The 25,504-nt window shown below is 31.9% G+C and overlaps 1 protein-coding gene across 2 annotated transcripts; it reads left to right on the plus strand.

Annotated features, from left to right (window-relative positions):
• The first annotated feature begins 1,220 nt into the window (after nucleotides 1-1,220).
• On the plus strand, nucleotides 1,221-12,587 carry LOC145325314 (uncharacterized). 2 transcript variants are annotated; one of them, XM_080168256.1, is made up of 3 exons: nucleotides 1,221-1,970; nucleotides 8,327-8,411; nucleotides 10,092-12,587. In XM_080168256.1, the coding sequence occupies exons 1-3, from the start codon at nucleotides 1,386-1,388 to the stop codon at nucleotides 11,087-11,089; spliced, it is 1,668 nt and encodes a 555-aa protein (XP_080024382.1). In that variant the 5' UTR covers nucleotides 1,221-1,385; the 3' UTR covers nucleotides 11,090-12,587. The 2 variants fall into 2 exon arrangements, with proteins under 2 accessions (XP_080024382.1, XP_080024383.1); XM_080168257.1 differs by having other exon boundaries at nucleotides 8,327-8,402.
• Nucleotides 12,588-25,504: the final 12,917 nt, after the last annotated feature.

Genomic DNA, 25,504 nt, shown 5'->3' on the forward strand with positions numbered 1-25,504 from the left:
TAGATAGATAGATAAAAATCAACAGATAGATAGATAAAAAGTATGTTTGATTTATATATATGTATGTATAGATGTATAGATTGTAGATAGACATATGTACCGATGGATTTGTAGATTGACAGAAAGATAGATAAATAGATAGATAGACAGACAGACAGATGAATAGATAAACTTATATATTGTATTGAGTGCTACGTATAGATAGATAGACAGACAGACAGATGGATGGATAGATATTGATAAACTCCTTATATTGCATTGAGTACTATAAATAGATAGATAGACAGAGGGACAGATGGATAGATAGATAAACTACTATATTGTATTGAGTACTACATAACAAACAAAATCTAAACAACCGACAAATTTTGAATAGAAAAAATAACACAAAGTGCCGCTAAATTTGAAAACTAAATATCTATCTATCTAATTATCTATCCAGCATATATGTATATATCATGGGGAAGGGGGATAAATAATCTACACCTTTTTTCCTCCTGTATTTATAATATACAAAAGGAAGAATTTAACATATATAAGATATTTGGGGGGAGGGATTTATTGATAATGCATTGTCTTATCGCTTTATCCATGATGTATCCCCCTATTTAGTCTTACCGTATGTAAACTATGTGTAGCTTAAATTTAAAACATAACAATCCCCCCCCCCCCCACTCTTTCAACCCACAGGAGGGTGATGTATCCCCCCCCACTCTGATCTGTATATGTAAGAAGAGGATATATTTGAAAGAGAGAGTGATACTAGGAAAGGGGTGAATAGAAAGAAAGGAAGAGAGAGAGAGAAGAATAGAAAATCCGACAAACTCTCAAAACTTGTGTTATTATTGTGTGTGTGTGTTTGTGTATGGTAGAAAATCCGCGAGTTTTAAACAAGGGGAAACAATAATAAGTAGGAAATAGGGTGCGAGAGGAGCAATTAAACGGAGGAGGGGGGAAGGGGGGGTTCAATTCGGCGGCGCGCAATTTGCCTGCTCTGTTTGCAAACAAGGGTTCCGAGTGACTGGCTACGCGCCCTCCCATTGGTCGAAACTTGTGGGACGATTCTGTCCGCTTATTGGTCAATAACGTGAGTACTGATACTTGTTTAGATTGACGAGAGAAAGGGATGACGGTTTTAGGTGGTTGGGGGAGAGTTAGAAAAAGGGAATAGTAAAGTAGGAGAGAAAGATGTAATATTTAGATATTTTGTAGCAGTAGTTGAAATTTATACTTAGCCTTTATAACACCGTTAGGGTGTTTCAGTTTTCATATTATTTTGAAACTTTTGATAAACCCTTAGTGACATTTTAACTAAAAAACATCGAAAATGATAATTTAGTGCCATTATAAAAACATAGAAAAGTTAAATTATTTTGTAAAACAAAATGAACGTTATGAATCCTAATAAAAGTAGAATTATGAGCAATTTTTCAATAAGAGCGCTGTTGGCCGGCGCTAATGGCGGACTTTTAGATCGTTCTACCGCCGTTACAAGAATTGATAACGGCGGAGCGACAGACAATGAACTAGACATGGAACGGCGAAATTTTGGCGAGGATATTGAAAGCGACGGCGAATTTGACGACGATCAAGAAATTGATATTTCGTCGGAATCGGCGGGAAATAACGGTGGTAAATCAGTCACGCCGCCGGCGGATGAGAAACACATGTCAGACGATGAAAATAACGGCGATAATAATAATTCAAACAGCGGTGAAAATGCAGGAAATGCCGATAACGGAGACAGCAAAGACGGCGGTAAAGATAGCGGCAAGAAAAAGACCGAGAAACCGCCGTATTCCTACAACGCCATGATTATGATGGCAATTCAAAATTCGCCTGAAAAACGGCTGACCCTTAACGGCATTTACGAGTACATAACGAAGAATTTTCCGTATTATAAGAATAATAGACAAGGATGGCAGAATTCTATTCGACATAACCTCAGTCTTAATAAATGCTTCATTAAGGTGAGAATTATAAAATTTTATCATTAATCCAGGTCAAAATAAATTTAAACATCAAACATCAAAACATCAAGTATTTATTTCAGTCAACATATTAAAATACAATGAAAATTTATAAAATATGTATGCAGAATATTTTTCTTGCATAAGAAAAGTTATCGTAGTGTATTAAAATGTTGGTGCTTATAATCATATCAACACCCCTCACTTATTTTTAATTTTGAAGATAAAACATGTTTGGGGGGCTATGACCACTTAAACATATATTAAATGATCGGCATTAACCACTAAACAATGTGTCAAAAGGGCTCGATTAGACCATAATAAACCTAACCTTTTAAAAATAATGGTTATTGTATAACATAGTTTGCTTGAAAAAAAGATATCATATCATATACATAGTTTTAAACAAGAAGCACTATTCTTTCATACCAATGAATATTTTCAAAATTGTTATTGATAATTGGCAAAAGACAACCGGATAAACTATAATGAAAGAAATTCTTCATAAAAATGTTTTAATAGATTTAAATAAATGTATAAAATACCTCTCACAGTAAGTGTGCTATTATTCTAAATTAATAAACTTCCTTTCAAGAAAGTTTAGTAATTCTTTAATCTTTAATTTTCCTTAGGAAAGGGAACTGTATTAATTAAATTGGCTTGAGTTTTATCTTGAGGACTCTATGATATGCAAGCCTAGACCTAAGCCTAGTCCTATTATATAAAGTAGTAAGTGTTTTTTGTCTGTCCCGAAGGATCTCGCTAACCGCTAAACTGATATTGTTCTCCTATACAGTGAAGCTTCTTATAGGTCCTGGGAAGGTTTTAAACTATTTTTAGGAAGGGTGTCTTCACCCCCCTCCCCCCCAAAAAATATTTTTTTTATTCTTTTGAAACTCAAATTAAAAGTGGGAAGATGTCGACTTTTCCCCCTCCAACCTTAAGTGCCCCTAGAGGCTTCTAGGGGCGTAGCCGCTAGTTCTTATTAAAAAGTATTAAATATGTGGGGCGTTTTTTCTACATATGTCGCTAAAATGTCAGCTACGACTACTTTTATTTTATGACATGAATTCGGAAGAAGGTTTTTTATAAGAAAATAAATTTTAAAAATAATTAATATTTTGTTCATCGCAATTATAGGATAATAAAAACGAAACAGTTTGCCTCAATATTCTTTTTCTTTCATTTTTTATTCAGAAGAAATCTCCCCCCTGGATAAACTTTCTTGGCAATTTTTATCGGATTTGTTAATTAAACATCCGCTTCAACAATATTATTAAAGGATTAAAACAGTTTTATAAATTAAAATATAATAATAAGATATTTTTTAATTTGATAAAGAATTTAAAGATTTAAATATTTAAAGTTTAGTTCTCAAATTTTCTCGATTTCAGTAGCGCAGCTACTCTATGACTAAGGTAGGTTAGCTTCAGCTTCCTTGTTTATTGTCAACTTTAAACATTTAAACAGGATTGGTTTTCATGAAAACTGATGCCTTTTGAAAATTAAAAAAATACTGTCCATAGTGTACAGAAATAAAAACTCCATTAAACGTCTGAAAATTATTTTCTGAAACTCACAAGCTAAACAAAATAAAAACTGTAAGAAAAAAGGTGAAGATACGCAAAATTTCATATTTTATTCTATTGCAAAAGTTGTACCTGTACTTATGGACAGGGATCTAAAGGGATAAGACAATGGCCGATAAATTGATGTACATCCCCAATGATGATAAACAATATTAACCCTTTTGTAGATAACAATTAATGGTTGAATCGTTTGTAAACTCATTTTAATGAACCAACTAATCAAAATTCAATAAATGTCCCCAAAATTGATTAGCCAACGATTAAGAAAATGTTGTTATAAAACTTTGGAACTAGTGTAATAAACAGCCTTTTGTCACCTCCCTCCCTGACTTTTGAATATTATTGTTCTTGTTAAAAACAAACAATCCCAATAAGACAAAGCTAAAAAGCAACACTCCAAAAATAATGAAAACGGTTTAAAAGATGAAAATAGTTGAAACGCATTGGGGTAGAAAAGGATCGCGCATTCCAGAGACCATTTTTAGTTTTGGTCATTTTACATTTTCAAATTGGTCTAAAAGGTTAGGAAAGATAAAAGGAGAAAAAGATAGAGAAAGAAAAATGGATAGATATTGAGAAAAAAGTTGGCAGAAAGAAAATAGAGAATAGAAATTTACAAATTTCTGGAATTAAAATATCACATAACCCTTTCCTCAACCTCCCCCCCCCTTCCCGACCCAAACAAAAAAATCAACATCCCTTAAACACAATTGACTCCCCCCCCCCCCCACTCACCACCCTTCAAATTTTCAACACCCCACAGATGTCAACTAACAATAGGGAAAAGGAAAACCTTTTGGTGGCAGGTTTCATAAACATTGTGGACAATTAATGTTACATAACTGTATCATCTCATAAAAACTCGAAATTTTCTGTGATTTCATGTTTTTAATATTTAGAAGGAATTTTGTAGTTTTGCTTTTGAGGTCTTAATCCCTAAATTTAACACCAAACTGGCTTTATCTATAAATCTATCTATCTACTTGTCTCTTTTTCTATCTATTTTCTTGTCCCTCTATTTATTTATCTATCTATTCATCTTTCTACCTCTAAATGTTTTTGTTTCTCTATTAATTTGTTTGAATTATCTTTTTTTTCTCACTTTTTATTAACTATTCTCATTCCTGTATGGCCTCGAAACCGGTTAATATCAGCTGGATTATAACCGTTTTTCAGCCATACCAAAAAATCTTGTATAGCAACGTATTACAGAAAATTTTCTACGAATATTAAAATACAAATTTAATTTAATATCCGCAGAAAGCTGTCTATGATACGATACGATAAATAATTATTTTTACTTTCTCTTTTACCTTATTTCAATCTCTTTATCTATTTTTTCTTTTCTTTGCCTCTCTCTCTTCCTTTATCTATCTATGTTTATCTCTATCGTTCTCTTTTTTTCTTTCTTTATCTACTTTTCTCTTATTGTCCGTATACCTTTATCGGCCAATAAAAAAATAAAACCAACCACATTATTCCGAACCATTGAACTTAAAAAATGTTTAAAAAACTAACACATAACATGGACAATTGTATACATTTATAGGACAGCAATATAAAACTATCAACATGGTAAGAAGCATAGCTGACTTATTATCGACAGATCATTTTATGAAATAATGAATAAAATGGATCATTGCTGCCATAATGTTTACATTGGGTTCTATATTTTAGGCTATTTTTTTCAGATTTAATTCTTGAGATGGTATAATCTGTTAATTGCAAGTCTATCTCTTCGAGGAAGTGGACATTGGATTGGGAATTATTCTGATACCCAAAGTTTTAAAATTACTTATGTTTTGGTACTTTGATTAATGCTGATTCAATGGCTGGTTCAAACTTAGAGTGTCCAAACTTATCAACCAAAAATTAAATTATACAGAATTTTTTAAATTTTGGGGTTGTTTATCAATTATCGTCAATTGTCTTATCCCTATAGACCCCTGGGTGTCTAGACTCTAGTAATAAGAATGGAGCAAACGGAAATGGACAATTTGGCGATTCTTATGTGATACATATGTGCGGGAGTGAATGTACACCACGAGTTTTCATGAATAGCCAAAATAATGGAATAACAGAAAAACCGCTGTATGCTTTGAAAAATACCGATTTTTGGCGGTGTTTTTACATTTAAACAAATATTTGTTAATTTCAGCAGAAAATCATTATCAACAATGGCTTCTCATATTCCTACTTTAGGAGAATTTGGTTATAGCTACACTTATAAGACAACCAGCCCTTTGATTTTTATTAATTTTGGCTGAAACCTTTTTAGTGCCTGTTTTTGAACCAAGACAATTCTATAAGTCATTGTCATGAAAGTTTGATTTTATAACGTCAGAAGTATGACATGTTGTTGGAACTCAACACTCTGACTGTTTTGAAAAAACATAAATTAAAGCGATTGTTGGTTATAGAGACATTACATGTAGTTTTGTCAAGCATTTGAACTTTAGGACGATTCAATCATTACAGATAAAAGCAGATTATAGTGTCTTATAAAAAATCACGTCATAAAATACAAATGACCAATGATAGGCCAGTATACATTGTAATTAACCAAAATGGTAATATATATGCTGGCCTATCATTGGTCATATGTATTGCATGACTTCATTTTTTATTAGGCAGAAAAAATAGAGAGAGCATGTCTTTTTTGTTGCTACCATTAAATTCAACATGTCTGTCCTTCTGTAACGCTATAGAGGCAATATAGATTTCTCCACCGATATTTAAGATAGAGAGCTGATTGGTTTATTGATTATTAATCGCTGAAACAGGATAAAAAACAGCCTTAAAATAAAAAATTACCCAAAAAATCCGAAACACAAGTCCCAAATATTTTTTTTCAACATTTTGGTTTGAAAATTCTGCCACTATTGTATAGTTGATATATAAATTATTGGAGGCGAGTTTTTACAAACATTCAGTTACTTTAGTATAACATTACAGTAACATGCTGTTGAAATGTTGAAATTCTACTGTTATAGTTTGGGTTTAAACTTCTGTAGAACCCAATTTTCGTTGTTCACACTTTTGTGGGCTTTTGACGTTTAGAGCTTTCCAAAAAAATTTTATTTTAGCTATTTTGAATTTTTAAAGCTTTTTTTATCTTACACATTCGTTTTTTTCTCTTTAGCATATTTTCTCTTTTCTCTCACTCCCTGTCTCTCTATCTCTGTCTATCTCTCTCTGTCTCTCTATCTCTCTATATATCTCTCTACCTCTGTTTCCGTCTCTATCTGTCTCTCTATCTCTCTACCTCCTAACCTATCTACCTTTTATTCTTTGTCCTTACCTTTTCTTTCTCCCTTTCTCTTTTTTCTCTCTCTATTTTCTGTCGATTTCTTCCTTCTTTTTATCTTTTTTTCTCACTCTTCCTTTCTCTCTCTCTCTACCTCCTCACCTACCCATTTCTTTTTCCCTCTTCTTACCTTTTTCTTTCTCCCTTTCTTTTTTCTCTCCTCTCTTTTCTTCTGTCTTTTTCTGCCTTCTTTCTATTTTTTCTTCATTTTTTCTCTTTTTCTCTCTCTTTCTTTTTTCTCTCTATCTCTCTCTCTTTCTTTTTCGTTTTTGCTATTTCTTTTTTTTCTTCAACTCTCAATCTTTTTTGCATTATTGTGTAAACATCTATTTGGTTGTTGTGTCCCCTTAATTTTTACTTTTATTATAAGCCTGTCTTCCTTTGTCAATAGTTAGAGAGAGAGAGAGAGAGAGAGAGACAGAGAGAGAGAAAGAGAGGTTGGTATGATAATTAAGATATTTGTAAACTTTGGCTATTTGTGGGAAAAACAGAAAGAAAAAAGAGGGGACATTTACACTGGTACCCAAACCACTTTATCTAAAAACTTTGGGTAAGTTTATTGAAATTTGATTGTTTTAAACTAGTGATGTCAAAGCTTTTCAATCAATAATTTTAATTAACAGAAGAGATAATTTGGTTAATTTAGTTGAGGTTTATTTAAGCCCCGCAGTTACCTTGTAATATAGCTTAAAACCTGCTTGCCTCTAGACCTGATCGGTTTAGCCGTTTAAGAGATTTTGCTGGACACAAACACACACATATACATGCAGCTACTTATCTATGTATATGAATATAGAATACCAAAAATGTTTATATTTTATAATAATCGCTCCATTAAAACGCCATTACAAATAGCTATTTCTACATATTTTATATATATGTATTATTTTAAAGCGAAAATTTTTTATTTAAATCCCATTCCCCCTTTCCTCTCCCTTTCTCTCCCCCCATAAGCTTAATGGCAATATCTCTCTCTCTCTCTCTCTCTCTCTATCTTTCTCTATCTCTCTCTCTCTCTCTCTCTCGCTGTCTCTTTCTACCTCTCTTTTTCCTTCTCTAATTCTTTTCATAAAACTCCTTTTTTCTATATCTCTTTTAGTATCGTGTGCGCTCCTGCTGAGAAAAAAGCATACCTGCCATTTTACTCCTAGCTGTTCTAAGAATTTTAACTTTTTCGAGCCAAGCTTTTTATGCTTAGGGTACGTCCGTTTATTGGCTGTAGGAATTAGGACTTTGAATTTATATTATAAGAGTAGCGTTATTTAGTTTTACTATACACTAAAATAGCTGGTTGAATGAATATGTATTTTGGTACATTGGATTGGGGGTTATTCAAAAAAATATGGGGTAATGTAAGCAATGACCATTTTTGAAAATATCATATAGTCGACAAAATAAACAATTCAAAATGTGTATCATCAAATCTTCAAATGTATAATAATCTAATGTTTGCTGTTAAGGTGCCGCGGCATTACGACGACCCTGGCAAGGGTAACTACTGGATGATTGATCCAGCATGCGATGATGTTTTCATAGGTACGGAAGGTAAGGTTTTATATTTTATATAGATAGATAGACAGATAGATAGACAGATGGAAAGATATATAGACAGATAGATAGGCAGAGATAGAAAAACAGATAGATAGGCAGATAGGTAGGCAGATAGACAGATCGCCAGATAGATAGATAGTAGATAGAAAGACAGATAGGTAAAAAAATTCAGACTTATATTTTTGTTTATCATTTCGCTACTAAAAGTTTTGAGGGGAATGGGAGATATACAAAAAGGGGGTCAAGTATGAATAGTTGGGATATTGCTACATAATTTGTTTTACTATGACAATGTTTTACTAATACAGAGAGAGAAAGAGAGAAATAGAAAGAAATTGGGAGAAGGAGAGTAAGATAGATAGATTGATAAAGAGAGAGCGCAAAGCAATTTAGGCCAATCAACGCAATTGCTTAAATTTTTTTCACACCCTCATAAACACACATTCAACTAGAAAATTAATGTCCAGAGTAGCGCAACAATAAAACAGATTTTTAACCTTTTTTAAAAGGCAAAGCATATCTATTACTAGGATTAGCCCATACGTCCATCTGTACGAAATATAATAGCTCTTAACCGTTAATTCTGGCATTTAATATGAATTTCAAACTTTGCATGATGATTTCTGTAACAGTTAGGTACTATTTAGAAAGCGTACCAATTTTATAATCGTTATAAGAAGACTTTTTATAATATAGTTGCGTATAGACTAACATACTACAAGTGCAAAGTAGCTTCGCTACCTACTGGGGACAAAAAGCTATAACAATTGTAATTCTGTTATATTTCAATCAGTTTTATATTTTGCAAAAAGAAGGAAAAAAGTTCTTATTGAATTATTTCAAATGTTCTATGCTAAATAGTTATGTAGATAGATAGATAATTTGATAGATAGACAGATATATATAGATTAGATAGATAGGGAGATATGTAAAGATATATAATTAGACAGATAGATAGAAAGACAGACATATAGATAGTTAGGGGGATATATTTAGATAGACTAGACATATAGTTAGATAGAAAGATAGAGAGAGATATACAGATACCCGCATATCTTACTTATAATGTCACTTTTAATGCTTTAAATAAATTTAAATTTTTCTTATCACTTTCTCTTTCTGTAGCTTAAAAAATTGTATTCTAAACATCGACAAACAAACAATTTTTTTTTTTTTATTAATGTCTGTATATTAGTAATAGTAAGGTTTTTTCTGTCTCAATCTTAAGATTTCAATTTAATAACTTCTGAACCAAATTAGTTCTTCCTTGAGGGGAAGCCTCAAATAGGTTAAGGGGCGGTTTTCAGCTATTTTGAATTTTATTCAAAACTTAAGATGGTTTTAGGCTATTTTAAAATCTTTAAATCTAGAGCCTCTAGATCCTCTAGATAGTATTGTTTTATATATTTGTTTGTTCTGTTTTTTATAATCCCCCTCCCAACCCCTGTTAGCCCGCATAGCCTTTGAATATGATTTTAATTTCTTGTTGACACTAGTGTTGACATTCTAGCATACAAGGATAGATCATTGGAAGATGAATTATTCTCCTATAGACGAGTATGCAACAAGCATGACAACAGCCTGAAACGGAATACTCCAAAAAATTAGATATGTCCTTTTTTAGTGAAACAAAACTGAAAATATTGTTGAAACTAATCTTTTTGTTTGTTCTAGGGGGTACAACTGGCAAGCTACGGCGGCGATCAACAATGAACTCCCGCAGCCGTCTGGCCGCGTTCCGCAACTTTGGAATGAGCCTTGGCTTTCCGCGCTTCCAGTCCTCGCCGCCTGTCCATGGCGGTCTCTTTCCGCCCGGCCTATTCCCACCAAACCTTGCTATGGCAGCGGCTGCGGCTGCAGCCAACCGTCCTTTGCCCCCGCTTCCACCTGGAATGCCACCAATTTCGGCCGCATCGCCACTTTCCGGGTATCCTGCTAATTATTTAGCCGCCATGGCAGCCAGCAGCGGTGCCAACCGGCCGCAAAATGGCAGTCCAGGATCACAGCCGCCTTTCTCCTTACTTCCCCATGATCTATTGTTACCCAAGTTGTCATTACCATTGCTTCGCAGCGCAGCCGCAGCCAACAGCCCTACTGGCAACAATGAACGTGGCAGTCAGTCGCCAGTAGACCGCAAGGATGATATTGCGGCGATAAACAACGGGTGTTCCCCGCCACCAATTACAGTTACATCATCAGAAAGCAGTCTACCGCCGCAGCCTCACATAAACTTCTTTCCCCACTCCACAACCGCCAGCCTAATGGCGGCCAACAATGCCCGCCTATTCTTTAGCGACGCACTGTTGCAACAATTTCCTGGAGCCGCGCGGTTTGCGGACAGAACATCGCCGTTTGCCGCTGGTCCCCCGCATTTTGCCCTAGGTCTTCCACCAGCTTCACGTGATATTAACGGGCGGCCAGGCTCACCGGGAGGTTACAGCGGCGGCAGCTCAACCCCGCGTACACCGCCGAACTTTTCTGCAAACCCCGCCGATCGTTCTAGTCCAATTACAAGTAGCAGCGGTTACCATTCGTCAAATGCAGCTGTCTTTTTAAACAATGGCGGTATTTCTCCGCCACATTCCATGTCGGCGATACCGTTAATTTCCGCCCAGCGGTTTTCACAGCCGCAGAATAATGGTTTAACTGTTAAAGAGGAGTTAGATTATTAAGAAAAAATTTGGATAAACAATATTGAAATTAAAAATAAATTTTATGTGATTTAAAGAAATGAAAGTCAACGAAATGTATTTGTATTTTGTGTATATGGTATTTTAATGTTATTAAAAGTAATGTATTTGCCTCTTAATATATCTTTTAAGTCTTTCTTTTAATTTTCCTATCTTTTTTTTCTTTTTTTTCTTCGTATTACATTCTTTTTTATTGCTTACTATTATGTTTTAAGAGGTAAAATGGTGATATTTCTAAAAGCAAATTTACTATCTTTCTAAGTTTATTTTTAGTAGCGAAGCTACTTTATAACTTGGATTTGTGAAAGTGAGTACGTCCAAAATTGTCAGTATTGTTTAAATTTTTAAAAAAGATAAAAGTAATGTTATATACAAAAATCTACTTTAAAATGATTTTTATTTTTTCGAAATAGCGTGTTTTTGCTGAACTAATTATGAATCTAAATGTTTTTTTTGATTAGAGTATTAAGATTAATTTAAATTATTATTATTAGTGTGGTCATAATTGTTTTTAATCAAAAATTTAATTTTGATTATATTTTTTCAATGCAATGTAAAGATAAAACAATGCAAAGCTTTCAAAATAAAAAAAAAAATGTACTTCCTGCTACAACGTCAGGTGCGTTTTTATTATAATTTTTACAAGAAAAACATATTTCTGAAATTTAAACATAATCAATAAATGGAAAAAAGTACCTTAATGATTTATTTTAGATAAAAATGTGTCAAATTAATTGTAACTTATGTACTTAATAAAAATAAGATGGACTTAATTCTGTAGTAGTTATGAAGGAGGGGATATTTTTTTCAGAAGATAAACTATTTTGCCTCAATATCTTTGTTGGTTTTGGTTAATTTATTAGAGAGAAAAGTTTGTGACAAAATAGTTTTTATTCAAATAAAATATCCCTCATTTTTTAGTCATGTTAATAAGATTAACTTAATTTATTAACTTATTAAAAAACTAACACTTAATTTCTTTTTTAAAATTACATTCCCCCCAAAAAAAAGATGAAAATAAAACAAATATATCTAAATGTAGGTTTTTGAACGATTTCTTTTCAATACTAGTAAATACAATTTGTTATAGAGTTGCTGCACTCAACAAAATCTGACCTCCCCCCTCCCTCCACCAACAAAAAAATGTTGAAAAACTGTGATCAATATTTATATATTTGTAGTTATTTAATGTTGATGTTTTTAAACCATTTTAATTATGTGCCGTTTGTGTCAAATGTTTTGGGAAATTGGTACAGAAAATAGAGGGTATTTAATACACACAAACAATATTTGATTCAAATGATTAAAATTACGTATAAAAATGGTTTGTATGTAGTAAAGAAGACAAATTAAAAATGGAAAAATCAAATTGAAGGTCTTCTAAAAAATGATAAAAATTGTAAAGTCAAAAGAGTATTTATATGTTGTTTGAATTTTAATCAAATGTTCGTTAATTCATTAATAAAACTGTTAACAAAAACTTGTTTTGTTTTTCTACACGCAATATAACAACCTACTATATAAAGTAGTAGGCTTTTTTTGTCTGTTACGAAAGATCTCGCTATGATATGATTCTCCTTTAAAACGAAGCTTCTTATTGGTCTTGAGAAGGTTTTTCAACTATTTTGGATGCGGATGTCTCCACTTTTCCACTAAAAAATTACCCCCTCAAACAAATTTACTTGAAATGATAATAAGGGGTGAACTTTCTCCACCCCCTCACCCACAAGTGCCCCTAGAGGCTTCTATGGGGCGTATCCGCAAGTTCATATACAAAGTATAGCTTCCCTCACTCTGTAACGATGTCTGCGGCTGTTATAAGCTTCGACATACCTCAGTTTAGGTACCAGTTACCCACAACAAATTTATTTTTGTGAAGGGGGGGGGGGGGTGTTGATTTTTTTCTGGGCCATATTTTTTAGAGATGTTTAATTCAGCTACAAGTATTCCTTGCGTGTTATAACAATTTTTATTGGCAAAACTACACAACAAGTACTGGGACGTCTAATCTTTTTACTTTGAGAGGCTAAAATAATTGGTTTCAAAGGTTTGAGTGGGCAATCTAATGTTTTTTTCTATTTTGACGGGTTGTTGTAATGGGCATGTACTTAGATAACATTTGGCTCACCATCACCACCAACAGGAGCATCTGAAAGGTCATCATGCTCAAAATCAAGATTTTAAAATGAATTTTTTTAACACATAAAATAACATTTTTGTATACTTTTTAGAGTAATTTTTATCTTTAACATGTATTTAGGTTCATCCATAAGACTGGGGGTCAGCAGCTGTCCTCTAAAGTGATAGGGATCGAATTTATTTTTTTTTCAAACATTTCTTATTTAGAAAAATCATTAATTTCTACCTTATACTTCATAATAATTAATGCATGAATCCCTTAAAAAAATATTATTTTATCATAATCAATCTTTAAATGAGGAGAAAAGTGCCAAAAAACCCTTTTTTTGCTTTGTTTTGGATTTGCATAATATGTTTGTTCACCAGTATTTCCCCCAAATGCTGTTTTTGAGATCTTGTGCTTTATTGGTGCTGATTAATTAAAAAATAACAGTGGAATTTTGTAACCAAAAGAGGCATCTACATTTCATATTTATTGTAAAATCATCCTAAATGAATAATAAAGCTGCTATTTTGAAAATTCAGATTTGCATAATATGTTTGTTCGGGGTTTACTTATCTATCTATCTATCAATCTACCTATGTATATATCTACCTATCTGTATATCGGTATCTATACACACTTGTCATGAAATAGAGAATTGGTATAAATATTTTAATATATCATCTCTCTATCTGCCTGTTTATCTATTTATCTATCTATCTACCTATCTGTATATCGGTATCTTTACACACTTGTCATAAAATAGAGAATTGATATAAATATTTTTATATATCATCTTTTTATCTATCTAATTATCTACTTATCTATCTATCTATCTATCTACCTATGTATATATCTACCTTTCTGTATATCGGTATCTTTACACTGTTGTCATTAAATAGAGAATTGATATAAATATTTCTAAACTTAGTTTTCATCGATAAACAAATTTCAAAAGAATGTTCATTTTCCATCAAATTTGATATGACCCCCCTTTTTAATAGCGAAGCTTTTCTATAATTAGGGTCTGTATGTCCGTCCGTAAGTAACGATTAAATTTTCGTTAAAGTAGGCATGTTTGAATTGTCCTAAAGATTATAAACTTTGGATGACGATTCCTGCAATGATCTTTAAAGCGTAGCAACTCTATTATCTTTCCCAGAAAGTCCGTACGTCCATTTGAAGCATGCTGTTTTTTTTTGTATGATGTAACTGTTTTATTTATCTGACTTCGCTGTTATGGATGTAGTAATTCTTGTGAACATATTATTTTACATATTCGGAGTTATTCATCCTTTGTGGTTCTGGTTTTTATTAACAACTTAAAGTTACTCAAGTATGGCTTTGAAACCGATTTATATCCGCTGAAATAGAACCAGTTCTAGGGAACACATTAATAGTGCCTGACTGATTATGACGTAACAAAAAAAATTAGCCAATGAGGACACATTACAAACTGTCCCAATTTTGTATAACTTTTGCGGAACATGTTCTAGTTACGTCATATTTTTCTTTCCCGAAAAAGGGAAAGGGGAAAGAAAAAAAAGGGAAGGGGGGAAGAAAAAAGAGATGGGAGAAAATATGACGTAACTGGGACATGTTCCGCAAAAGTTATACAAAATTGGGACAGTTTGTAATGTGTCGCCAATGAGAGGCCGTTATTGACCAATGGTAAAATTTATAGTGGCCTCTCATTGGCTAATTTTTTTGTTACGTCATAATCAGTCAGACACTATTACTGTGTTCAGTTCTAGGCAATTCTAAAAACTTACTATTAATATTAGCTTTTTCTGCTTTTAAAAGTAAAAAATTGCAGCATTGCCATTAGTTAAAAAGGGGGATGTTTAAAAAGTCTTATTTTAAATAATTTAGATATTGCATTGCCTCTAAAACTGTTTCTAAGTGCAGAAAAGACAGGAGAAGGAATTCTGAAAAATTTCTAAAAATATTAAGTGGTGAGAGGGGGAGATGGGATTTTGTTTTTGGTGGTAGGGGGGGGGGGGGCCCGGAGGGCTATTTTTTAGGTCATTTTTATCTTGAGAGTACTTAAAAAAAACGTTACTAGAAGCCTTACTGTAAAGGAGAAACATTTCGGTTCAGCGGTTATCGAGATCATTCGGTGGAGACAGACACACAAACACAGACAGACAGCCTTCCGGTTACTTTTATATAAGGATTACATAAATAATTATCCGAATCACTGAGTAAAGTTTACATCAATGTTTTCGGCATTTTTTATTTTGGCATAATGTTAGAGAAGGAGGGAGGGGACCATGGATAACAAAATAATCTTCATATCATTGTATTTTCAAGATGCAAGGACAGATTTTTTATAGTAAGAATATGAATTTATCGTCGATTGTCGTATCCCTGAATCCGTAGGGTAAAGTGTACATTTCACAAGGAGGCCATTTACCTCTTATCGCATGTGGACCACAAACAAAATTTTTAAAGAAATCTTTTGATGCATTTTTAAGTTGGGTTATAATAAGTAAAGGTTATGATAGACCCACAGGGAAACATCAGTAACACCTAAAATATGCATTTGAAAAATACCGCCAAATGAAATGCCGAAAAAAGTAGTTTTCTAAACTGGATACGATTACAGTGTTTTTAAGAAAATCAACAATTAGAACAGAACAGGCGTGGGTTTTAATTTAATAAGGAAATAGATTTGTCTGATGCCTAAATCCCCTTCCCCTTTTTGTATTTTTGAAAAGTAACTTTACTAAGTGTCTTAAAAAATCAGCCACGTGACGTCATAAAAATAAGGTAGATGAGAGGATAAGTGGGAAAGAAAACCCCTAAACAAAAGATGGATAATTCCTTAAATTTTATGACGTCACATGGCTGATTTTGAGACACTTTTTAAAGTAACTTTGAAAACAAACTTATTTCTAGTTCCGTTGGAGATTCTAAGGACTTTATAGCTACGATGTACTATCCCAGCGTGGCTGTTCTAGCATATACTTAACCTAACCTAACCTAAAACAAGGATCGGGAAACTGATTTAATCAAAATTTTGTTTATGGTCCATATGCAATTTAAGGGAAACCGCAAAATTACTTCATATTAGCCTATAACTTGTTTTCCTCTAAATTTTGTTTGTATACATTTTATGTTAAGTGAATAAAATTTGCGCATTTTTTAGTATCATAAGGGATATAGTGCTAAGACAATGATACCAATTATGAATTACAATTATGTAACTATCCCTTAATTAAATTAAATAATTACTCAAATTAAAGAAAAAAAAAGTAGCGGGATTTGACGTATTCTCACAGTACCTTTTTTCCTATTTCAAGCCCCTACGGTGCCTATTTTCTAACCCCACAGGGTAATCATTAACATTTACCTAACCTTTCCTAAAATAACCTATCAAAAGATTCTGTGAAAATACTACGAAACCCACTACTTTGTTTTCTTTCCATGATCCAATAATTTAAATGTAAAAATTGTTACATAGAACAACCCAATCATGATTAGATATAAAGATAGATATGGAAAGATAACAAGGATGACAACATCCATAAAAGCAAAGCACTGAAACGGAAGGACAAACGGACACTAACACTTGTATATTGTCAGAACTGAATAATCAGAATATAAATGTCGAAGCAAAATTGTAAGTAAAATTGTTGAAAAACTGCTTGATACAGAATAATGTTTATGGACATACTTACATTTTTAGGACTTGATTATAGAGTTTCTTCGCTTATAATATTGTACTTTGTTGTCCCAGGAATCAGGATACCAAAATTCAGATAAATCGGATTATTAGATCACATAAAAATTTGTTGTTAAAAAAGTAAAAAAATCAACATGTTTAAAATGGACGTACGGACATTCTGGTAATGATTATAGAGTTGCTACGCTTTCTAAATCGTACCTAACTACTACAGGAATCACCATGCAAAGTTTGAAATTAATAGGACAATTCTAACATGCCTAAATTAGCGAAAAAAGCTATCCGTTACGGAAGTACGGACGGACCCTAATTATAGAAAAGCTTCGCTTTAAAAAAAGAAATGACATATGAATAGATAGATATATAGATACTGATAGGTAGGTGGATTGCTAAAAAAATAAAATTATACATACATATATGATTAGAATTTTAGTATTTTTAGTAGTTAGATAAATAGATTGATTGATATAAATGACACATAAATAGATAGATGCATATGTAAAGATAGATAGATAAATGAATGCATGAATAGTCAACTATAACGATTAGATAATTAGATAGATGGATTAATAAATACATAAATGTATAAATATAGATGGATAACCAGACAACTACCTGGATTCCAATGTTGGGGGACCTTTTTCGTCTGATAGTTTTCTGCTCTTTTGTAGCGACTTGGCTGTGTTAATATTCTCAACGCTATTGATTGATTTTCAAAGACCTAATTTAAAGTCGGTACAGGGTCCTCGGGGTGGGTAATACATAGTTAATCAACCCCTTCCCCCTCTATTGTTGTACTCTAACCATAAATACATGGATATTAAGTTAGATAATGAACGATAGATGAAACTTATAAATAGATGAATGGATAGATAGAAATAGATATAACTATATAATAATAATCATATGTTTACATACATTATATTATAAACTGATACTTAAATAAATACAATTTCAGGGTTCTAGAATTATAATTTACAAATCAACGTTCAAAAAACATATTACGATATATTTACAATTAGGGATCTAAAGGGATATAACAATGGCCGATAAATTTATGTTTATTTCCAATGATTTTCGCTATTAGACTTTGGGGACTACTGTAATAAATAGCCCAATGTCCTCAACTCTCTGATTTACGATGCTTGCCAAGGCAACTAGAGTGTCAATTTCTTAATATCAATTGCATAAAAAAAGATGTTCTATTTTATGCAATGCTTCGAAACCTATTGATATCCGCTGGATTTGAACAGATCCTCTGCCATACTGAAAAATCATGTATATTATCATATTACAGATAATTTCCCAGGAATATTAATATAAAAATCATAAAATTAATACCAGTTTTTTTAGTCCGGTCCTTCAGGGCTAACAAAACTGGTTCGATCTTTTAATTTTTTCATTTAATGTCCGCGGATAATGGATATACTTGTTTTTTATTCTTAAAGTCGACAACTCAGTTTAATGAACAAATCTTTAAGGAAGTGTTATTTTAAGAATTTAACTTAATTTTAATAGTAGAATAACAATCTTTACTTTCCACATATAATGGTGTTTTTAAAGTGAAAAAAAGACTCTGAAATCCGCCTATTATATGTTTATTGTTTATATAGAGAAATATCTTGAAATCAAATGTTCATTTAAATCAATATAATATTTAAGCAAATAATTTTGAAAAATATGTATAACAAAGGCAATCTTAAGGTCGGGAATGCAGACGTAAAGGCAGGCAAACAGACAGACAGACGGACCGGCGGACAGACCGACAGGTATAAAGACAGATATACGAACGGCCAGACAGACAGACAGACAGATATACTCTTAGGCTTACAGAAGCAAACACAGACAGACATAAGGGATAGACAGACAAACAAAATAACAAACAGTTTAATAAACTAAACACACATGCGATGAACAAACATGCAAAATATAGTATAGTATGCGCTACTACTTTTAAAGCTGCGCTACTTATAAACCGAATTATTTTGGTGATAATGTTGGACCACCCCATGCGGCTAAATGCAAAGGGGCTCTGGGTGCTAAAAGACACACCACAGTTTATTTGAAATATCTACTTAGATTACACTTTTTTAGGGTGACCCATAAATTATGCTATAAAATTAGGGTGTTTTGAAAATCACGTTTATTTAAATAATTATATTATTTAACATTTTTCATGTCAAAAGCTATAATACATATTATTTTCCAGGGTGTCCAACAAATTATGTTAATACATTAGGGTGTTTCAAAAATCACGTTTATTTATTATATTACTAGCGGCTTCGCCCCTAGCATCTAGGGGCTTTGCCCCATAAGGAAATTAAAAAAAAAATTGGAGGTGCCCCCACTATTTTCGATTTAAAAAAAAATGATGGGAGTTTTTTTTATGGAAAATAGCCTAAAACCAACACAGGACCATTAGGTATATTCCCTGAAGAGTTCAATCCGATCGGTTCAGTGGTTACCGAGATCTTAAGGGCCAGGCGGACGGACAGACAGACATCGTTCTACTTTGTATTATAGATAAACCAGTTTTTGTGTCAAAAGCTATCATACATATTATTTGAATTATCTACTTAGATTACACTTTTTCAGGGTGACCCACAAATTATGTTATTACATTAGGGTGTTTCAAAACTTACGTTCTAAAAAATATGTTTTTTAATTAGGATGTTTAGAAAATGATATTTAAACAAATTACAAATTTAACATAGAATCATTAATGTAACTTTTACAGTAACATCAATTTTAAATGTGAATATATAACAAAGACGGATAATAATTTACTCTTTGTTTAGTAATTCTTATTCAGAGCTAATATTCTTAAGAATTTAATAAAAATAGAATGATTATTATCATATGTAGTGAAGCTTTCTAAAAAAATAACTATAGGTTGGTTCTTTAATAAACAAGTATCGCTTAATTGGCTTTGGTAGCAAAATCACGAAATTTTATTTCTAGATCTTCTAAAATCTTATTAAAAATCTCCAAAAGTTGGATAATATCTTCTGCAAATAAATTTTCTTTAAACTTAAAGATACAAAATAAGATTTGGTTATAGCTGTTCAGCAATACTCATTTTTCTACCTCATTTTAAGCCAACAAAATTAAAGTATCCTTGGGTTACTTTCTATCCTCATTACAATTTTTATCTTTAAGGCAATTAAGTTCTTAATTTTAGGGAGGCTTTAGATTGTTTAGGGGCGGTTTTAGGCTTTCTCATATTTAGATATATAAGTCTTGGGATGGTTTCAGGCTATTTTTTTGTTGCTCTACTTAGATGCTAGAGTCGCAACTGTTATTATTTTTATGGAGCGATTTAGATATATATATATATATATATATATATATATATATGTAGTACTTTATTGGGAAGAAATGCGATACCGAATTACTTTCTATTTGGATCAAGAAAAGCTTTGCTACGTTTAAAAACTCTTTTTGCAATAAAAAAGCAATTTAATTTTTCATAGGTAATATTACAAATTAATGGCTACTTGGAAATTTTGGTTAAAACCCCCTTAGTTGTCAGTCATTGTAATACACAACCACCCCCCCACCCCATTTTTAAAAAACATAAAGTAGGGGAAAGACTCGGACAAATGCAACATTTATGTCGATTATTTGACAATAAAATGAATTTAATAATGTCAACTTTATGTATGGTATGCGATAAAAATGGTCAATACTGACATTATATCGACAAAACTTTATTATACTTACATATATTTTAACTACATTCTTATGTTGAGGGAATAACTATAGATTTTTTGAGGGGGGTGGATTCGTTTGCCCATTTCTAAAATAAGGAAATTTGTCAAAATTCTTTCTTCAAAGCCGGTCTCGCTTCATAAGACATTCCGTTACTTTAAACCTAGCGACTTTGCCAACAGCCTCAATGATATTTGTTCTATATATGTCACATGGTCATAAAGGTATAAATGATATTAACCACCATTACCTACAAAAAGATATATTAGTAAATATTAAGCCGCAAGATAACCCTTATACATTATAATCTTAAATTAGTCAAAACTTATCTATTTCTTGGTACTTGATTACGGCTTTTTGTAAAGTTGACTATCAGTTTCACAAATTTAAGGTAACCCTTGTAAGGGTCTTAACCAGGTTTTGGGCTATTTTGCATGAGGTTGTTGTTATGTTATGCCTCCCCCCACCCCTCAATAGATTCTTTAGCAGAAAAAAATGTATTCAAAATTTAAATTTTACGTCTTGGTAAAAAACAAATAATATTTCAAATGAGGTCGAATTGATTTTATTATCAATCTATCAATCTATTTGATGCTTTATCTATCCAGCATAGCAATATAAATCCGCAATATCTAACTGTCCATCTACTTCAAACTCAAACAAAGTAAAAATATTTTTGTATGTGATTCCATGGTTTAATTCTTGAAGCACGAATTTGTTTCACACCTACGTAATTCATATATTACAGTAATCGATAAATAATTACTTGGATGTTGCACCATATTTTCGACTACTCGAATAAAATGGTCCTTCTAGCTGGCCAATATAACGACTCATCTTTTACCCTTTAACCTCATCACCTCCCCATTACTAGAGGAAAGTACTGACCAATAACTGAGGACAAAGGAGCAAACTGAATCAACGACTATATCCACTTATATTATATCCATTATTATAGTAAGGAGCGGAGATATTCTTTAAGTGCTACTATTTGGTCAATTATTTATTGACAAAAAATCTCCAGAGGCCAATTATAATATATCTTATATTTTATTTTGTTTCTATCAACTTTTCTTATCATCTATCAAAATCAAATCAAATATACATCTAACTTGTTATCAATGTATCTATCAATTTATATTTAAATCTATCAGTTCATCAATAAATTTATCTGTATCTATCTATTTATCTATAAATTTATCAATCTCTATGTATACATAAGTAAAAGATACTAAGTAATATCTATCTATTTTTATACCCATTTTTATTACCCTTTGATATCTAACAGACAAAAGCATTGATAAAGTGTCAATAAATGTTTGAAAAAGATGGTTTCTATGGATATTATTAGTAAAGTTCTAAAGTAACATAATGACTTTAGTAAGAGCTCATACCCAGCTGTAATATTATTATATTCTACAACTATAGGAACTAAAGAAGGCTTAAATAAATGTTTTACCTACACATTTTATATATTCATATTCTTATTAGAGGCACTCACATAAAGTATTTTGTTTTTATTTTGAGGTATTTATTATGAACAAGTTACAAGTTAATTTAGAAAAATGTTAAAACTTTGAAATAAGCCTAATGAAATTTCATAATAAAATTCAAATTTTAAAAATAGCTCAATAAATATTGGCATCGTATTGTAGCCTGTTGAGCATAAATAATTCCCCTTCCCCTATTTTTGAAACAAATTGAAAGTTGAAGGTTTTTTTTACTGTTTCTAACCCCTTCGGAGGTCCCTATCCCCTTGCAGACTATACCAGCTCTATGCCTGCAGGGCTACTTAGTACTCAATATAACCTACCCCAACCCAACCTTAAGTAATTAACAAACTATCCCCCCCTCCCATTTTTTCAAATTGTTTTAAAAAGGTGGGTTTCAGTGCTTTTGTAAAAGCGAAAAAATGTTATTCTGCAACCCTCTATTAAGTGTATCTATTCATGACTATAAATATTACTTACAATATACACACATGGTCAGGTTTTCACCCATTTAAATCATGTAATATTTGTATACATTTAAAAAATTAAATTTTTTAGCATAGCACCTCTATAACTTTTATATTACTTCTGCCCATAGTCAAATTTGAAGTCCGCATTACTGTTACCTAAAGATCCTTAGGTAAGAATAGACTCTAAAAACAAATGCGCCCCTAGCATTTAGGGGCTCTGATTGGAAAGGGTAAAATAAATCTAAAACAAACTGATACCTATAAAGATCCATAAAGAGAAGAATACAACCGATTATTGGTTAGCGAAATCTTAACAGTTAAAAATCACCAAAAGACATATATGTACATATTTGAATCTATCAAAAATCGTGAATATACGTTCGTTTCCTTGAACAACTCTATACATTTCTTTTAAAAACATGTGTTTTGGAATTGGTAATATTTTTAAACGGCAGCAAGGCAAGATTATAAGTTGTGTGTTGTACGTTTTTCCGAACGTTAACTGTTAACCAGAGGAGGGAGGAGACATTGGACTGTAAATAATATTTCTACCCATAGTTTTGAAAAATCATTTTGTCATTCGTTAAATTTAAAAGTTTTTATTATAAAGCTTGATTGAGTTGTACAAACTCTTAGTGTCCAAACTTTTCCATCAATAATTTAACCAACAAAAGGAATTTTTACACCAATGAAAATCTAAACCTGAATAAAGATATACTTTTATTATTACAATTTAATAAGTCTTCCAAAATAAATGTTACATAATAGGAAACTATTGAATTATTTAATACTAGAAGCCTCTAGGGGCACTTAAGGTAGGAGGGGGAAAGGTCGACCTCATCCCATTTTAAATTTGAGTTTTAAAAGATTAAAACAATATTTTTTTTTTTGGGGGGGGGGGGTTGAAGACACCCTCCCAAAAAATAATTCAAAACCTTCCCTGGACCTATAAGAAGCTTCATTGTAAAGGAGAACAATATCGGTTCAGCGGTTAGAGAGATCCTTCGGGACAGACAAAAAACGCTTACTACTTTATATAATAGGATTATTCTTCAGAAAACCCTTATAAAGCAATATATGAGTTAAATAACAACCATAAGCATTTTAAAAATTTGAATAAAAAACAAAAACTATAAAGTCCAATGAAAGTAATTTTTAAAAAAAAGTTATTAAAATATTTTTGGATCATAGAAAGAAAACGAAATTTCGTCGTATTTTCACAGTAGCTTTTGATAAGCTATCCTAGGTTAGGTAAATAATAATGATTGCCCTGCAGGGTTAGGAAATAGGAACTGCTGGGCTCTGAAATAGGAGAAAACCTACTGTGAAAATGCAACGAAACCCGGTACTTCGTTTTCATTATCGATCCATGTTTATTTTTACTTTTGCAAGCATAATGAGACTGACGGACAGACAGACGGGCAGAAAGAAAAATTTTGTTAAATACCATACAGATCAATTATGTAATATTTAGGAATTAAAATTTTTATAAATTTTATTGATAAAATCAGCAATAAAAATTCAAAATAGTAATATTTGCAAGTTCTTTTCTTACTTTAAGAACTAATTTCATTTTATCTATCTTTATCTAAATCACTCTCTTTTTTAATCTTCTTACTTAAACCGTAATATTTATAGACGTTAAAAGTTGTACGAGTAGAAGAAATGCCTTAGGTCGAAGAGGCACTGTTGAATACTATGCACAGAAAGAAGTTCCATTCAAAGGTCGTGCAATCAAAGGGTTGGTTATCTGTTATATTTGGGATGTTAAACCCTTGGGGAATTTTCGATACTGCGCAAAATGGTACAAAAAAAATGACGTCATGCTATAAAGTTGTCCAATGAGAGGCCAGTATACATTGTAATTGACCAATGGTAAAATATATACTCGCCTCTCATTGGTTATTTTATCATATGACGTCACTTTTTTTTGTACCATTTTGCGCAGCATCGGAATTTTCCACAAGTGACCGGTTAATGATGTCCTCCCTACTTATTTTGCATAAATTGAAAATAAATAACCCCTTGCGGGAGGGCTCTAACCTTACAGGGTCTTTATACCGCGAGGCAACCCTGTACCTAATACAACCTAACCTAACCTGACCTAAAGTAAAAAACAAACAAAACGTAAAAAATACCACTTGGAGGAGGAGGGTTACCAATGCTCAAGAGGCTGTTTTGTGTGATAGCGCCTGCCTTGGGATCACTATAACTGCCTGGATCTACGTTGTTAATAACCATCTCTATAGATAAATATTTATATAAGTTATTTGAAAATCTAGAATTTTAGAATGAATCAAAAATCCTTTCTAAAAAAATATTTGTTAACAAAAGAAAAATACAAAAATCAATTTTGGATTTTCTCCACAAAAATCTTTATTGTCCTTATGAAATGGTTTTTTAGCCTTTTTGAAGCGAAGTTTTTTACAATTAATGTCTTTTCGACAGTTTAAATGGAACGGTTAGCATTGTAATGGATCGTTAGTTTGTTCAGTATTGTAAGATAGCTACAAACAATGACTAAAGTTTTTTTTCTTCAAGTTTTGACTTTCTTTATATCTAGTATTTACCCAATTTATTTATTTCTTAATCTCTCTCCTCTCTCTCTATTTTTTATTTTTTCATCTATCTATCTAAAACTGTTCGTTATTCATTTTATCACTCTTACCCCTTATATGATAAAGAATAAAGAAAGGTTGGTTCCTAAAGTTAAAAGGTCATAGTAGTGTGACGGAACAATATCATCCTAGTCGGCCTAAAAATACTACTGTCATACAATTAAGAAAAGTCACTGCAGGAATTTATCTAAAGAAAGAAGCCAAAGTTATGGACACGCAAAAATTTTATTGAATTCGATGCTTTAATCAAGGTTATCATATTCACAGGTTAACTCTAGTATATCCGTGGCTCAACGCA

The sequence above is a fragment of the Acartia tonsa genome, chromosome 8, assembly GCF_053477335.1.
Source record: "Acartia tonsa isolate MP-2025a chromosome 8, ASM5347733v1, whole genome shotgun sequence".
Taxonomy (NCBI): Eukaryota; Metazoa; Arthropoda; class Copepoda; order Calanoida; family Acartiidae; genus Acartia; species Acartia tonsa.